Raw genomic sequence first — 18,647 nt, 5'->3', positions numbered from 1 at the left:
GTATTAGGACTGCTCATACTCCCCGTAGCCATAGACGAAAGACAAACTGGGGAAAGCCGGCAAAGAAACTAAACAAGAAAAATCAGAGAGCAGCAGTCCTTAATACAACCAAGGGGACTCAATCAGCAAGTAATTCTGTAGTAGCTTTAAACGCAAATTTATTGTTTAAAATAGTAGCGTTTTTCGCTGTCTCTCCACAAGGCAGCTTCTTCAGAAAAGTAGATTACAAAATTTTGGCGCCAAATCTAGCATTTAAAAACAGAAATAAAAGCGTGTCATCATGACATCACTAATTCATTCACAATGTATGTTAAAGATGCACTAACATATTCCTTAAAATAGTATGTTCAAGTGAGCGAACACCTTACCTAGCCAATAAAATTGACTTTAATAACAGTGAAATATACATATGTACTAATATAAAAGGCACCACATAAAGTAGTATTCTAAGTAACAGCACAGCTAAGAAAGAAATAACTGTTTAAAGTATATTGACTGGTTGATAACTAGATCAAAACAAAAAACAGTTAATTACTTAGATGTCAAGCTTAAGAAGGATGACAATGTCAGTATGTATTTTTCTAAAGTGTTTAGGAAACCTACGCACTGTAATTCTCTTTTACACTATTCTAGTCAACATCCTTTGAAACAAAAGAGGGCCACAGTCAAAGGCCAGTTTGTCAGAGCAGTACGTATGTGTAACTCTGATTTAGCCTTTAATGAAGAATGTTCCTTTCTTAAGACTCAGTTCTTAAATAGAGGATACCCAACCACACTACTGGAGGAAATTATTTTCGAAATTGAAACAAAAAAAGCTAGAGGCATTTTTAAACCCCTTCTTAAAATTAAGGTAGACCAAACAGTGAGCCTTGTTGAACAAACACAAGACAGTACTGATCAACCTGTACCACATTACAATATTACATCTGAAATTTTGGTTAAATATAACTCAGTGTCTAGCTTCATCACTGTTTTTAGTAATGACACAGGGAGAATCTGTAAAATTTTAAATAAGAACTGGGACCTAATTAGGAATGACATCGACCTTTTTGAAAAATTGGGCCCATTTCCCAGGGTAGTTTTCAGAAAAGGAAAGAACCTTAAAGAACTAATGCAAACTAAACAGGAACCCAGTTTCACAAGATTTAAAGGGTCTACAACTTGTGGCTCTTGTAACTGGTGCCACTGTGTAAAATCAGGGACTTCTTTTACAGTGAATGATAGTAAATATCATATAAGACATACAATTAATTGTAACACAAAATCAGTGATCTATGGAGCTTTCTGTCATTCCTGTCCTGCCTTTTATATAGGCAAGACGGATCGTAAATTTCGTCAACGCATATACGAACACGTCTATGCCATCAGGACAAGTAAGCAGGAAAATGCCCTAGTTAGACACATAGAAAAATTTCCCGACCATAAATTTTCCTTTATGGGTATTGATCATGTACCCCCAAGTATTAGAGGGGGCCCTCTGTCTTTGTTACTTGAACTACATGAATTGGAATGGCAGATTAGGCTCAACGCCTTCCATTACCCGGGGCTCAATGAGAACTGTAATATTTCTGTATTATTAAAAATGAGAAGTTACATCAAATAGAGCCCTTCTCATAGATCAGTATTATTATTATTATTTTATATAAGTTTCAATTTTTTGATTATCCCCCTTCTTTATACATTTTTTAGTAGTCTTATTATTATTATTTTACATTATTTTTTAGATTTTTGAGGGGCAATTTGCTCATGATCATTCCATCATTATAACACACAATGTTAGTCCATTCCATTACTTTTTGTACTCAACAATACGGTTGTACAAATTTTTACACCATATTGTTCATTCTACTGTTCTCAAGTGTTTTTCACCTTGACTGTTACTTGACGAATTAACTGTTTTTTGTTTTGATCTAGTTATCAACCAGTCAATATACTTTAAACAGTTATTTCTTTCTTAGCTGTGCTGTTACTTAGAATACTACTTTATGTGGTGCCTTTTATATTAGTACATATGTATATTTCACTGTTATTAAAGTCAATTTTATTGGCTAGGTAAGGTGTTCGCTCACTTGAACATACTATTTTAAGGAATATGTTAGTACATCTTTAACATACATTGTGAATGAATTAGTGATGTCATGATGACACGCTTTTATTTCTGTTTTTAAATGCTAGATTTGGCGCCAAAATTTTGTAATCTACTTTTCTGAAGAAGCTGCCTTGTGGAGAGACAGCGAAAAACGCTACTATTTTAAACAATAAATTTGCGTTTAAAGCTACTACAGAATTACTTGCTGATTGAGTCCCCTTGGTTGTATTAAGGACTGCTGCTCTCAGATTAGATCTAAAGACAACTATCAGTAGCAGGAAGAGTGACAACTAGCACTATACAATGATGTGTTCTACTCCTACTTCTTGATGAGGAGAAACAAACAAAGCCAATATCTTTCAAGCCTTATGCTCCTTATGTTATTCTGCTTTGTAGAAATACAGAATATATGCAATTTCTAAATTTCTATAATTCATGCAGTATAATAATTTGAGGTGTATCATATCCTAGATCCCAGGGCACCTTCAAAGGCAGACAATTTATGTAATCTCAGAAGACATGGATTATTTGTACTTAACGCAGCTATGCCACACAGCCAGTACTTTAACAAATGTAGAAAACAGCTCCACCTCTATAGCAACGGCTATCTAGAAGTTTGCCTTACCTGCCTCCACAGACGTACTTCTTAACCAGGAGCACTCCCAATATAATGATAACCAGCAGGATGGCTATAATGGTCACAAAGATCACTATGGAGTGTGGTGAAGTTGGGACAGACTGATGAGACTGTGGGACATCCTTGACAAACAAAGAGGAGGAGTGTAAGAACAGACACCAGCACGCTCTGAACAATAAGTAATAAAGCTACATACTCAGGTACATGTTCCGACATACTACACACCCAACACAAGATGCACTTTATGTCAACAGCGATTTCAATCTTGATGTAGCTCATTCACCTCAAGCTCATCTCTCTTTTTTGTGCCTTTTTTGAAAAAAAAAAATCTCCCACTGTAGAAATGCTTTATGCAATTCTGCAATAATAAAATGAATGTACCTACCGTAATTCTTAATGAGTTTCTTTACTAATACCATTTAGGATGTCTGGCTATAAGGCAATCAGCATATGGAATCAGTTTTTCGAATAGATGGGGCAATAGGGAAGCAGCAATAGTTGAAAAACACTTACAGCAATGTTAGGTAATCAAATCAAGTTTGTTCTACCAGCTTCTAGCACAGGAAACTCTTGGGAGAAAATATACGGTCTTTCCGACTGCAAAAGTCTTAGCCAAAGGAAAGCACATTGGGGTTGGGGAGGAGTATATAGGCAAATCATTCTAAACACCCTACCCACTTGAAGCATAGCATGGAGTAAAGTTGTGAAATACACTTGGTTAACAGATAATTTTCAAGGAGAGGTCACTGCAACATTCTCTGTTCCATTTTCTGTTTGGATTTTTTTTTCTCCAAAGAGGCCATCTTTGCAGAAGACTGAAAACTTAGTGCCATCATAAACTCTCCAGAGGACATCAAGATTCACCAAGAGGGCCTTTACCAAATACTACAACTAGTGTCATAACCATGGACAAACTAAATGCCAAAAAATGTATAACATTCTCCTGATAACTACTACATTGACAATGCACCCATGAAAAATCAATCTGGTAGTTATGCACCTGGGAACCTATCAAGACAAAAAAAAAGTCCTTTGATGACCATGTATTTACTATTGTAAGATGGTCCTTTTTCACTACACAGCTTATTTGTAAGAGTAAGGCATTTAGGTCCAGAAATATGATTATTCTACAGCATTCAGCACTAATTAAGCCAATCATCGAGTATAATTACCTGTCCAAACACTTAATACAACCTGAATTACAATTCTTACTTACCAAGATATCAAGAGCCTAAATCATAAAAGCTACACTGACAAGTCTCAAAGTCTTGTCCTTCTCTTCTTGGTACAATACAGGCTACTGAGGGGTCATCTTTTCCTTGCGTACAGAGCCTCAACAGACCCCATCAGTCTTAATGCACACACTCAGGTCTAGTGGTGGTATAGACACCAACTCAAGCCGTCCTAATCTCATCTACAACATAAACACAACATGCTAGACAGATCAGTATCACACAAAATACTATTTCGAACAGTCATCCTCTCCAAAATAGAAAAGTACTTCTCTTACCCCATTCAAACATAATCTGGATGAATGGATGGGGAACTGCAAATTTACTCCTGTTTTAGCACCCCTGTCCCTTATGGATAGGGTAACATGTAAAGGATTTGTTCACTTCTGGGTCAGCTGTACTTAAATTATTAAGGGTTAGGCTTCTAAATAACTTCACAGATCAACAGCTAAGTAAGTACCTATGAAACTATGGAAGGCACTGATGTACTGTGATTCTGCTTTGTGCCTCACTCTCTCTGGTTCAAGTATATATCTCCACTGGGAAGCAAACTTGATGGAAGCAAATTTCATTGATACCCAACACGTGCACTACATTGTGCACAAGTAACCAAGTTTTGTAACTGGGACAAGTAAACAGACAGAAAAAAAAACAAAAATATCAATACATTCCATATAGTAGGGTGTGCAGCAGTGTATAAGAGTTTGCAGTACATATTTCAGAAATGCATATGGGAGAGACCTATTGCAACAAAATTATTAGGCTCTCAACAGGAGAAGGAGAGAGAGAGAAGCTTTACTGTTACAGTGACCTCTGTTCAAGATACTTACACTACTAGTATCTTCATCAGGAAGGGTCACCTAAGGACAACGTCTGGGTAGATTTCTAAGCAATACTTGGAAATCCGCGGTGGTGGTGCTGCGGTAGCATTGTAGCCTCCCAGTAAGACGCTGAGCGGCTCGACTCTCAGCTAGAGCGCCTTCTGCGTGGAGACATGTGTGAATGGGCGTACCTTCGTTGAAGGTTGTGCGTTAGGGCTGGCAACTCAGCATGTAAAAATCAACTGCCAATCATTAGCGGATTGGAGTTCCGCTGTGGCGACCCCTAACTGGGAAAAGCCGAAAGACACAACAACTTGGGAGGAAGTGAGTTACATTATCAGTTGTTCTGCAGCAATAGTACATCTATGTAAACATGAAATATTAAAATAGATCTGCAAATGAAGCCATGAGCAGCATGCAGTCTACAACTTCTTATTCACAATGGAGAGATACCACAGAAAGATCCATTTGGCAGTAATCATTACAGAAAAATATGTACAAGTGACTTGTATATGCATGCTATGATCATCAAGTAAAAAGCCATGCTTGTAGGATAGTCATCCAAGATAGTACATATCAAGATAAAATGAGACATTATCTTCTTGAAAAATGACACTTCACTCTTTGGAATACAGGAATACATCAACTAAATTTACTTTTTGCATTTTTATAATGAAAAAATATCTGTTTTACTAGCAGCTGGTACATCTGACTAACAGGTGCTTAGGAGTGAAGCATAGAAAACTGTCAACTGTTAACGGAAGTCATATGTTCAAGTTTTTGCATGCATGAACAACAAAATATTCTGTGCATCAATAACGTAATTTGTCTTTTTTTAAAAATTTTAAATCTATACAGCTCATTTATTCCTGCTGAGCAAAATATATCATTAAACCATTTGTCAAATGAGAAGCCCACAACCTGGCCATCTATTAGGGCTTCTTTCTTATGCATGTTTACTGATCCTATGCATGCCTGTAGCAAAGAAAGGAATGCAGTGGGCTCATGGTGTAACTGCCCATGACTTGGCATAAAACTCAACCAAAACACTACCCCCTATAAAAGCTTGTGGATGTAATAGGGGAAACAGAGTCTGGATGGAAAGCTTCCTGAAAGGAGAAATATTTAGAAAAATATTTAGATAAGTATTTAGAAAAGAGAGGTCTAGGACTGGTCTTCAAGACCCCTCTTTTCTGGGAACCAGAAACATTCTGAAGTAAAACCCTGTTCCTGTTTGGGAGTCTGGAATGGGTTGAATAGTGCTCTGATACAGTAAATTCTACAGAACCACAGAAAAATGAAGAAGTTGGCCTGGTGGAGGTTGAGGAAGACCTGAAAAGGTGGTGGTGGGGGGTGGGGGTGGGTGGTGGGGGGGTGGATTTCCATATCATAAAATAACCGTGATAGATAAAGGACAGAACACAAGAGTCTGAAGCAATCTGTTGCCAGTATGAGGAAAGACAAAGCCTAAGAGACCGAAGAACTTGGCTGAGGTGAAGGGAAGACAATGTGTGAAGGAGGCAGATCTGTCCTGAAAAGGAGGCTTTTGAGATTTAGAAATATGGGTAGGTTTATACACTTAGGAACCTTCGTTAGAAGGTTGACAAGGACACATATACACAAAGGCAGACTTAGAAGGAATGTTTCTCTGAAATTTTGGTACTGGAGAAAGAAAGATCTGTTTAAGATACTGCAATCCTGCATGACTTTACCTTCCTCTTGTAGAGTCTTAAACAAGTCAGCAGCAGCCATACGAAAGACATTTTGATTCCCCAAAGGAACATCTAGGAGTTTGGCCTTAATATCATTAGGTAAAGCCCGGAGGCAAAGCCAAGAGTACCTCTTCCTAACTGAACCTGAAGCAGCAACTCTAGAGGATGCATCAGCTGCATAACTACATTTGATGGCATGGCGGGCAACATGACAAGTGGAACCAAACATGGAGATGGCAAATGTCATACCCTCAGAGTCTGGAAGGTCTGATGCACAAACAGAGACCACTGCAAATGTCTGAATAAGGATACTTGTGGAGATACTTAAAGGCCTCGGGCACCTTAAAAAAATGGTCAGGCTTCTAAAGAGGCTGGGGGTTGGGAATCAGGATCCAAAGAGGCAGCCATAAATGTTTCAAAAAAGACATCCAACATAGGCGGAAACGTAGAAGATTTAGGAGATTCCATCTACCAAAGCTCATAATACCTTTTTTGAATATCAGAATCTTGTGAGCCATCCACTTAAAATGCTCCCTCGTGTAAACTACTGGGTCCCCAAAGGGCAATAGCTCAAAGGGAGAATCAGAATTCATTGAATCCTCTTCCTCAGACCCACAGCCCAAAGGTGAGGCAATTTGTGAGTGGGCCAATGACTCATCTCTTGAATTCACCTCCTCATCTGAAGAGTCAGACTCCCTAGTCCTTTTGGCTGGAGTAGATGACCAAGGAGAAGTAGAAAAAGACATTTCCTGAAGTGTTCTCAAAGCTATCAGGGCACTGAACAAACCCTGGGTAAAGTTCTACCCATTCCCCCTTAGGATCCTTAGCAATGGGAGGAATGTGTTTAGATTTCTCTTCTTCTGAGGGACATCAGCTCTGACGAACATAGGAAGCTCTGTGCCACACCTAGACTCAATAAGGGTAACAGGAACCTCTTCACTAATGAGAATCTTGGGAATTCCCCTAGGCCCTTTGGAAATGATCAGTCATGGTTCCCCTCAATGTCCATGGCAAATGTAAGTACAGCCTCAGAGGACATATGAGAAGCCAGTTCCAGTCTTCACTAACTTCAAGAATATGCCTGGTGGAAGCTGGACAGCAGCAGAGTCAGACCAAAGCTTTTTGGTCTTCTTTTTAAGAGATGGCTGTACCTCAGGGTGGGTGGATTCAGCCATGGTACCCTGGATCAAAAGTTTCATATGCTGGTTCTCAAGATAAATGGATAAGGAGGACAGACTGCTGCAACGTGTTTTGGGAGCAAAAGCCTGACAAATGGTACACTGGGTATTATTGAGTGAAGCACCTAGACAAAATAAACCCTTATTGTGATTTTTTTTTATGGAGAATCTGTCTCCCACATTGACATTTTCCCCTTCCTGTATCACATGAACCTTAAGTACACAAACGGAAGAAAAATAAGGAAACCCAACAGGGGCACTTATTGGTAAATGGCTTGGTAGAAACTAGTAGAGAAAGGGCATTCAGACCGATGTTCAACTGTGGCATTTGAAATGATGGCAAAAGTTCTATGTATGGAGTGTATGTACATCACTTTTATGCCCTATACCTGCGTGGGGAGCATACATCTGGCATGTGACGCTAGACAGATGTAACAGTTTTGGTATACTGGCCATACGTTGGGCTAGTCCTGTAGGACATCCCACATGTTATGAATACTGCAACAGTGATGAGGCAGGACATCCTTAATTACCTATGCATATCCAAGGTATGCAAAATCCTTTCTCATTTGTTTTCAGGGTTTGGAGCAACAAATAAGGAGTTGTACAGGACGGTTCAGGAAAACTTGTTTTACTACCTTAGACTTTAAGGAAGTGTAGATATATATATATATATATATATATATATATATAAAAGCTCTCTGCACAGGAGTGTTTGGAGCTCCAAGATCCTCCTAGCGGATGTGATGGCTATGAGTGACTGGTACAATTTTCTGAGTCAGAAATGTGTGATGTGTAGGACCCGCTTACTCAAATGGAGGTATGGCTAATTTTCTAAAACAAACTTTAGGTCCCAGGCTAGGACCAGTCTTTTCTACTGTGCTGTAAAATACAGAATACTTTCAGAAACTGATTTGGGACTTTGAGGCAGTGTTGGAGCCACTGTCAGGCAAAATTAGCTGACAAGTGCACTTTAACTTGCATATATTAGATCTAAGGCAAACAATTCATACAGAAATTTTCTAAGAATGATTTTCTAATAGATGACTTCCATGTCTCCCTCATTCATATTTGCAAATGTTGAATAAAGGCACCCAAAGGGTAATAAGATCAATTCCTCCATGTGGTTTATCTGAGTTTAGGTGTACCAGAAACTGACCCCCTTTCCCCCAAGTTATGCCAGAAGGTCCACACATGCTGGAGCAACAGCAGAGGTTTCTCCCTGGTCACAAAGGTCTTGAAGCAACTACTATGTCACTGAGTGCCAGCTAAAATTATGATGGATCAGTGTACTGCCAAACAATCAAATTAACAGTTTAGCAATTATTTAACTAATATACAATAACCTACCTATGCTAACAAAGAAATTATCTTTTTTGAGCTGGGATACAGGATCTGAATTGCCTAGACACAGCAAGGGCTTGTTAAGTTCAGCTCTGGTGGCTGATGAAAACAATTAGAAAACCAAAGTCAAAATCTAAACCAACCGTACTTGAAAGTACTGAATATCGTAACAGAGATAGGCTGCATCTTTAGAGGAACAGAAACCCTCATAGGATGATCCAAAATCTGGTTTGTTTGGAGGTTTCCCTACACCTCTTTTTGGTCTCACTTCTCCCTCTCTAATGTTCTTTTTAGAACGGACATATACTTTACCCTGCCGCTGTGAGCTGACAGACCTAGAGATCTGTTTTGGAAGGGCTATAATCCTTTTTTTTGCCTTGAAAAGCATAAAGGGCCTGCTCCCTTCTGCTAGTGGTCTTCTAAACTAAACACATGACAAATCATACAACTGGGAGCATTGTGTTTTGGGCCTAAAGTATAAACACCATGCTTAAATCCCTGTGTGAAACCTCTACCATAAATACACACCTATTAATTTTCTCTGAGACAGACATACCATATGCATGTATGTTGATTTGCTGACCAGACATTGGCTTACAAAAACTGTACATAAGCAAATGAAATAATAAAAATCAATTTCTTCCCCAGAAAGGTATATTTATCTGCTCAGTGCAAGATGTCCAAAGGCCTAGACCAACGCTGAACTGACAAACACACTTACTATTGATGAGAACAAATGTAGCAGCAAGAAAACTGAAGATGAAGTTGGCAGATTCACTTTTGAATTCATCACGTAATGGAGCTCTATCGCAGCCTGAGCCTGTCACCTGGCCAAAGACAAGCAATGTCCCCCACTCCCACCCACCCCTAGTTGGACTGATGTCACCCTCCTTCAGATTCTGCAACCCCCTTTAAAATGGTTTGACTTGAAATGAGGAAAAAGAGAGGGATCTAGGGGCAGAGAAGAAGAATGTCTAAGAGATGTACCTTTACTTAAGTATGTGCTAGGCCAGAATTCAGCAACTCACACAGGTGCTGGAGAACCAGGAGTGCCTCCCTTAAGACACGTCCTTTCTTCTATTTTGGCAACAACATTTTTTTTTCCATTTGTCCAAGGAAAATTTTCTGGTTGTAGGTCTTCTCACCTCCTTCAATACCTGTTGCACACCTAAAGAAAAAAGGCGCCTAAAAGAGATCAAAACCATAACATCCAAACAGGTATTCTGAAGTTTTGAATACTGTGATGAATCTAAAACCGGTTATCCTATATGACCAAACTTCCTCTCTATGGAAGTTTTTGGTAGTTACCTCTGGCAAGCTGTATGTGAAGGAAGAACCAGTGCTGTCTGGGCCAAAAGGAAGTCACCAGTAACATCTTGAGCAAGTCCTTCCTGATCTTTCAAAGGACTTTTGAATATCAGAAGAAATGTGAAAAGCATAAAGAAAGCTTACCTTTTTGCAAAACGTCCTCAATTAAAACTAATTTAGTTGCCTGTTGAAACAGGAAGCAAATGGAGTTTCTCACCGGTGGGCTATAATACCTGCAGGAAGACCTTTGGGTGTAGCATCACTCTAGTGTTTATTTCAGACCTTTTTAAAACAGCTGCTCTTTTTAAAACAGCTGCTCTTCTGTTTAGCTTTAGCTATAGGGTTAAAGTTGTGTGCTGAAGTACTACTTTCCAGGCAGTCACAGCTGCAACAAGGGTATAATTTTGCTTATCTTTATATTCAGTAATGCAGTTGTGCTGTCTGTGACCACTAAGACAGAGATCCTGAAGACAAAAAATGATTTAGGGCTTTCAGGGCAATTATCATGGTCATCATTTGTTTTAGGTTTACGTGTTTGTATTTGTGCTGCAGTTTCCAGACTCCATGGACTTTCATACACTGAGAAACAGCATGGAATATTACTTGTAGGTGGGGAATGGAGTTTGATTTGCAGCAGTGAATATGTGTCTGTGATTGAGCAGGGTCTTCTTGTTAAAGGTAGCACAGTGATTCCAGGCATAAGTCTGATAGTTTGATGTCTCTCACTTAAACAAAAAGGCAATATATGTGTTAATTTTAATTTTTAGTCAGAATCTGCCTCCCACAAGCACACTTGATATTGATCTTTCATTGGAAGAAATCCCCAACAGATTTAACACATTTTACAAACAAAATTCAGCGTAGTACAAAAAAAAAAAGTTTAACAAGATTGAACAAATTACCAGAACTGGGTACTGACCTCTTCTTGCAGCAAAAAAAATAAATAAATAAATAAAACTTGGAACAGAATGCTTTTCCTTTTTGTTGAGCATTACACTATTGTCAGTGCCATGTGGGAAGAGTCCACCTCTGCCACGGGGATGTACAAGTTCTCCAGAAGTTGAGCCAGAAAGGCGGACAGCTGTCTAATGCATAAGGAATTGTACTAAAGTAGCAATGTTTATAATCAACACATTAATGAATATATTTTAGATAAAAATTGGGAATGCCAACAGGCAACAAAACATACAACGGAGACCATGCAAAAAAGCCACTGGTATGGAAGGACAAGAAATGGCTCGGCAAATCAAAAGGACAATGCTCTAAGGTGTGCCCTATCAATGCCTGTTCAATTATCAGCCTGGGCATGGGAAATGAGCCTCTGCTACTGGTTTAATCCATCCTAGGAAGTCAAAATTGGCAGTGTTTTTACTACAGGAGTACTATCTGGAGGAAGGCTAGCAAGTTGAGCAGCATCTGCAAAGAAACTTGGCAGTTTAAGCCCAACGTGTATTTACACTTTAGTTTAGCAATAAGGGTATGCATACAGCTGCAATAGGCTTAGCATAACAGGGCACTATGCTACTCATGGGGGGTTCAGCATAGGAGCAAGGAAATATTCCAAGCCCCCATTGCCAATGTTGAAATGCTAAAAGACTATGAACAAATGCAAATCTCCCCAACAGAAAGAAAACTCTGGGGGTAATGTGGCTACAGAAGACATGAGAATGGAAGTGACCAATGCAAGGCAATATCATGTTTAATCCTGCTGCCAAAGCATTTGAAAGTAAGATAAGGAAATGCTGGTTAGCCTAAAATGAAACTATAACTCTTAGCTCTCTGTCTCATATTAAAGACTGAGCTCCAAGCATAATGGAGTACTGTGAACCAACTTAATAGACCCTAGAAGCAGTGCATTGCTGCAAGCTTTGAGTTAAAACCTGTGGTGTAAAGAGAAAGAAATTAGCAGTGGACTAAGCATACAGCATTATTCAAACATTTAAATAAATAAAAAGGCTCTACACAGATATACTTTAACTGCAGAAGCAATAAATTCAACAAAACTGATATGGTTTTCAGTGTACTGCACATTTACACTGACTTGTGCCTACCAACGGGGGGTTCACCAGACTGCTGCTGTTGTTGCATTTCTTCTTCAGGTCTATTATTTTGCGAGGTAGTAGAATCCCTCCTTCACACATATCCCCAGGTATCTTTCGATATCTGAGGAAACAAAAACAGAAACATTCCTCTTACTTAACAGAACAAAGAATGTAAATGTAAATCCTAATCATTTAAAGAGGAGAACACCCTTTATTATACAAAGAATGAACCAAAAGGCTAGATAACACAGTGTGAAGTCTAGTGTTGTGGCCTTTGACTACATAATGAGCAAAATGTCTACAGATTCCCATGAGAAGGATCTCCTCTTATAAGAAAAAGTTTTAATCTCTAGTTAATGAGATTAATGTAAAATGAAATACTCTGTTTTCTTTTACACGTTATTCCTTCCCCCTAAAAACAATGAGCATCAAAATTAAGTTTTTGATCAAAGAAGTCTATTGCCTTAGTAACAAAGAGTCTCAGTGTATGAAAACAAATACTATTTAAAAACCCCACACTGGTATCCTTATTAAAACAATACAATGTAAACAAAAAGGTCAATATAGGTAAATTACCTTAAAATATCAGAATCACTTATACGATATAAACACCACCGCAATAATATCTGCTGGTACAACTGGTTAAGCACCTTCATGTGGACTTGAATTGGTAATTGCTATTATTTGTTGCATTTCTTGGCACGTCAATTATTACGCCCCAACATGCTTGAAGGACTAATATACAATCTTGAACATTAGCAGTTATTTTGTTAAATAACTGTCAAGATAGTCCTTCTGGGTTAATTACAGGATCCTTTATTTTGGGGATTTCAAGGAAGCACAAGGGAGTTAAATTAAGTGGCTTGTTTAGTCACGCACAATAAAAAAACATGCTGAAGTGTTATGGAACAGATGTCTTCAGCTTTGTAGCCTGGCATCTCTAGACTATATTATACTTTTGCATCAAATGATTTAAATAAATTACTAAGAACAGAAACTCTGATCAACATTGCCCAAATTTCAAAATAGGAAAGAAAATTAAAATATTAAAACAGTAAGTCAGTCAGGTCTTGTTGAACCGTGCTTAACAGCAGATACAAAAATAAACACACTGATCAAATTATTTGTATTACAGACAGCAAAACATGGTCAAGTGTAAACATTTGCAAACACATGACAGTCACATTCCTGTATCAGTTAGCCAATTAACCAAAACAAAAGCTCTTGGGACACTTATAAAAAAAAAAAAAAAAAAAGCATGCAGATGTTTCCAGTCTGTCTTTATTAAGCTGACAAATACAAAATACACAGAAAATGTAGCTGTTGTAGGAGATACAAAACATATCTGAAAATAAGCTGTGCATACAGCACCAAAATAATAGCTTACAACAAACTTTAGAAAGGTCAGTGAGAAAGGAGGCCAAGTACAGGCTAGCAAGTCCGCTGTAGTATTTATTTCTAAAACTTTGAACAATCAGAAATATTCCCATCACATCCCAAAACAGAAAAATTATGTTACATTTTTTTCTTGTGTAAAATTGTCAACAAATAAAATAATTCATCTATCGTGGGGTATTTCTGTGGAACTCAGGGACTGATCCCCAGGGATCAATACTTGGGACTCTCCTCTATCATATTTACCAATAACCTAAACTCTGCTACCCAAAACTTGCAACTTATCATCCAATACGCAGACAACTCCTCTTTTATCTGTTCAAACCCCCCCCCCCCCAAGAACTTCAATACAAAATGCAAAAGTCTTTTCAGGAGATAGAAAAATACCAATCCAACCAAACCCAAATAAGACTAAGTTAATGATTTTCACAAACAAATCTTCCAAGCTCAGCTCTATACCTCTTCTCTATCTATTCCTCTAATGGAACAAATATTGAACCAACTAATCAGACCAAACTCCTAGGAGTTGCAATAAATGACAAGCTAAAATTTGATACACATCTCCCGAACAATCAAAAATGTCCATGCCAAACTGGGTACTCTCTACAGGGCCAAATCTTACCTCACTCACCAAGCCAGACTAGCCACAGCAAGAGCCCACTTACCATCTACCCTCCTCTACTGCTCACACATTTTCACCAACCTACTCAAGGCTAACCTTACTTCTAGAATCCTGCTACAACAAAATAGCTAGGTTTGCAGCCAATCACCCCCACAAAACTCATCATTGCTCCTCTCGTCAGCACCTCAACTGCCTGGAACTTCCCAACCTGTTAACTGTAAACCAACTTACCTTTGCCCACAAAGTCATACACAACCCCCAGTAACTGCCCTGCACTTGCAAGCCTGGTACAACCTAACAAACAGTTAGGTCCCTTAGGTCTTCTGACAGACGTCTGTTAAAAATTACCCAATCTCACAACTATCATGGTGACACCCTCTATTTCAGCAAAATAGCCAAGCTCTGGAATGCTCTCCCTCAGCACATCCAGAACAATCCCAACATCTCCTCATCCAAAAAACACCTAAAATAATATCTCAACCGCAACTGGCTCTGCCCCTGTATTTCACCTGGTTAATTCTTTCCCAAATGCCTTCACAACTCTGTATGCTCCTGCACCTCAAACTAGTTTCTTATGCCTAGAACTGCCTTGACTATATTTCCGACAGAGTCCCGATTATACAATAGATTTGTATTTCTGTAATATACTTCCACAACTATTTTTTTTTCTTTAGCATCTTTGTTAATTGCACTGTTGTAAATTGTGATTTATTAATTACTCATGTCTTGACTACTTGCTTTTTGTAAACTAAATTGTTAATTTACTGGAGCATTTCTGCCCGGGTCTCTGCTGAAAATGGGCTACTGGCCCAATCGGACACTACCCAGTTAAATGTAAATAAATAAATACTAAGACAGGGTGTTGCTGTTATAGTTTGCTACTCTCCCGTCCTTCCTTCAGCAAAAACAAATCTCTGTACAATGTTTTTCCTTACTCATACAGGTATGTATTCCCAAATTCTGTACCACTGTAGCCACACACTTCTAGTGCTGGTTCTGTGACACACAGGTACAGAACTTCAATGGCAGCCTCAGCACTTTGGGTTCAGTTCTTGCTGAAATACTGTGTATCAGTCCATTACCCCAGTCAACAAACCTAAATAACAAAAGGCAGACACTGATACCAGAGGAGCGACAGGGTGAACCAGCAGCCACGGTTGGCTCACCTATCCTGGTGGGTTGTTAGATTTGTTTCTGGTACCTTTTCACTTGCGGCTAACTAAAGTGTGTTTTTACATTAAGAAAAATGGGGCTGCAATTCTAGTGCCAGAAGAAGGTAGTCTGTCCAAGTTGGAAAACACACAGTTAGGCTTAAAGTGAGATTGTTTCATTAGCCAGAGCGCTTTTTAGGGACTTAGTTGTTTGGTGTTAATCTGCACTTTAGAGCTACTTTTGCTATGCTTTTACATTAAATTGTTCCTGGATTATCTATCTTGAGCCAAAAGGTATTTACCTGGTCTCTCTTGAGTAGGGAAACACTCCAGAAGTTCAAAGTCATTTATTGGCCAGAGGGCACTGGAGTAAGTTTTCAACTTTTTTTTCTGTCTGCTATAAGTTAGATGTGTTTTCACAGAGCTGCTCAATGCACAGTGGAAGTCAGTAGCCTGTACAGTAGCAAACCTATAAAGCTAGTACTTACAGCTTTAACCTGTAACAAAGAAAGGCTTTGTGTGAAGCTAAACTTAGAGCAAGTAGCACATCAAGCAGCACCTATATCAGATAACAGCATTATCTAAAATATAGCTTTAACTCTAGACACCACTTAGGTGACCCCTGTAAAACCAAGTCCCTAAACTATAACAGACCAAACCTAACAGAGGTCCTAACAACATGGATTCCGTCATGTCTCTGTGGCCGGCTTGGTAGATATGGGCATCCTGAGACAACATAGCAATTTTTTCATGAACTCAGACAATATCAATCCTTAAAGAAACTAACAGTATGAGAGAGAAGTGCATACATAACCTCCTTGGAAGCAAAAACCACTGACAAACAAGGTTATCAGGAGCACACTACATCGTTTATGCACTCAGTTCATCACATACAAAGACCTTCTTATGCTGAAGCACTTAAAAGAAACTCTCCAAACTTCAAAGACCTCCTAGTACATCAAATGACAACACTTGCCCTCAGAAATCACTAAAGCACATGCCAAAAGCAGCACCTAACAACACACAAGCCTACACCCAGTATTCCCCCAATAACAAAGCCTATAAGGCAAGCAAACACTTTACCTAGCACTCTTGTAATAGGGAATTTCATTGTACAACACAGAGATGCCTCTCTCAAAAGGGAGGACAAGGAGAAAATAACTGTTAGTTACCCATCTGGAGTTAGGATCCACAATGTCACACACGCAATGAAGTCACTGCACCCCAGATACCAATATGATTCTATCATAGTCCAGCTAGGTGTAAATGACCTGAGGCATACCTCACTGAACTATATGAGGAGACATTATGGATCTCTCTGTGTGTCACAGATAGCTATGTGCCTTGCATTGAGCACCTCCCCAAGAACGATGACAATATGAACAGAAAACTATTGATTTTAATAACTGGCTTAGTTTCTAGTGTCATTCCAGGGGAATACAATATCTATCAGCATGGAGGACATGGTTAACAGCCACGTTGCTTTCGCAAGAATGGTCTGCAATTGTACCTCCATGGACTTTCGGATATTGGCAACAATTTTATCCACCCCTTCAAGCTTTTTTAGGCGATTTCAAAAGCAAAAGCCAGGGAACCTTATTGGCTAGGCTTATATGAACCTAAGATAAAACTACCAAAAAAAAAAAAAAATACTCAGAGCAACCTTAAGGTGTTACTACTCAACAGTACCAATGGTAGGAGCCTAAACAAGAAACTCTACACCATACAAACTCTCCTCAATCTGGTAAATGTAGACATGTGTGCTGTTACAGAGACTTCTTTTAAACCCACAGAAAGTACGCCGAAGTAGAAGTCTATATTGCCTTTCACACATTTAGGCAAACAGCAGCAGAATGACAGGCTAAAGGTTAAGGTGTCTATCTACATTAGCAACAAATACAACTCCAGGTTGGTTAAACAGGATGATGCCTTGGAGTTCATCTACATCCAAGTTTCCATAGAAAAGACTCCTTACCATCTCCTGGCCAGCTACAGGTCACCCTATTTGATCCACGAAGCTTACAACTCTTACCTAGAGACTCACTATCCAAGCAAATATCCTATTCATGACAGGCTCACTATGCCTCTATAGACTGGGAAAAATACTGCTTCTAACTCACAGGCACAACATTTCCTAGATTTGACCAACACAAACATCCTGGACTGGATAGTGCGCACTCCAACCAGATGATCAAACATGCTGGACATAGTACTCACCAACATGGGAGACAGTTGCACATTATAAGGGCACTGGCAACCTACAGATACTGAACCCATCCCACTTTGGCTTCGTTAAAGGAAGGTCTTGTCTATTCAACCTGGTAGAATTCTTTAAAAGGGTCACCAAGGCTATGGATGAGGGGAAACGGTGCACACCACATCCCTTAATCTAGCCAAGGTGTTCAATAAAATACCCTACTTAGGTATTGTTGACAAACTCTCAGAACTAGGGATAAACCTCTATAAAACTCACTGAATTACTGGCTGGCTCACAGACCGGACCCAAGAAGTCAGGATTGGCGAGATCACCTCCACCCAGGAGACCACTCATCAGTAGAGTACCCCCAGAGCTCTGTGCTGGACCTACTCCTGTTTGACATCTAACTCTCGGAAGTCAAGGCTAATGTCAAAGGCTTCTGGCTCAGCAGGTTTGCAGATGGCTGCAAATGGGGAGCTATCACAGATTTCTCCCACGACACCAACATCTTACATGATGGACCAACACAAACAAATGACTGATGACAAAGCCACAGATTAAAACTCAACGTGAATAAATGCATTATAGTGCCCTCTGGGAAATCGTCCACCCAAGCTAATTACTCCATTGATAAAACACCCCTAAGAGTTGACCTTACAGTTGGGGATCTAGGAAGATATGTATACAGTAATATGTCCTTCAACCAACACATAGCCAAGATAGCAAGAAAGTCATTCTGTGTCACCCAACTCATAAGCAAGGGTATGGCTTCCAGGTCAGAGGACGTTGTAGTACCATACCTAACCAGGCACTTGCAACAGTTGGAACAGAATCCAGGGTCTGAATATATGCAGATCGCCTTAAGGCCCAGTCTCTGTACTCAGTCTCCTACAGGTTGCTGATCATCTCATCCAGCTCA

At 39.2% G+C, this 18,647-nt stretch overlaps 1 protein-coding gene across 2 annotated transcripts in view; it reads right to left on the bottom strand.

The window, feature by feature from the left end:
- The window catches only part of SORT1 (sortilin 1), a 941,002-nt gene that overhangs the window by 103,992 nt on the left and 818,363 nt on the right, over nt 1–18,647 (bottom strand). For both annotated transcript variants that reach the window (XM_044076883.1, XM_044076884.1), the window contains 2 exons: nt 12,373–12,484; nt 2,715–2,848 (listed from right to left, as the gene is read on the bottom strand). In XM_044076883.1, the coding sequence (XP_043932818.1) occupies nt 2,715–2,848; nt 12,373–12,484 (246 nt within the window). The remainder of the gene's footprint in view (nt 1–2,714; nt 2,849–12,372; nt 12,485–18,647) is intronic.

Source organism: Protopterus annectens, chromosome 7.part0, assembly GCF_019279795.1.
Source record: "Protopterus annectens isolate FY-2018-M chromosome 7.part0, PAN1.0, whole genome shotgun sequence".
NCBI lineage: Eukaryota > Metazoa > Chordata > Ceratodontiformes > Protopteridae > Protopterus > Protopterus annectens.
Note: the sequence above shows the minus strand (reverse complement) of the source record. Positions and strands in the feature narration are given on the sequence as shown.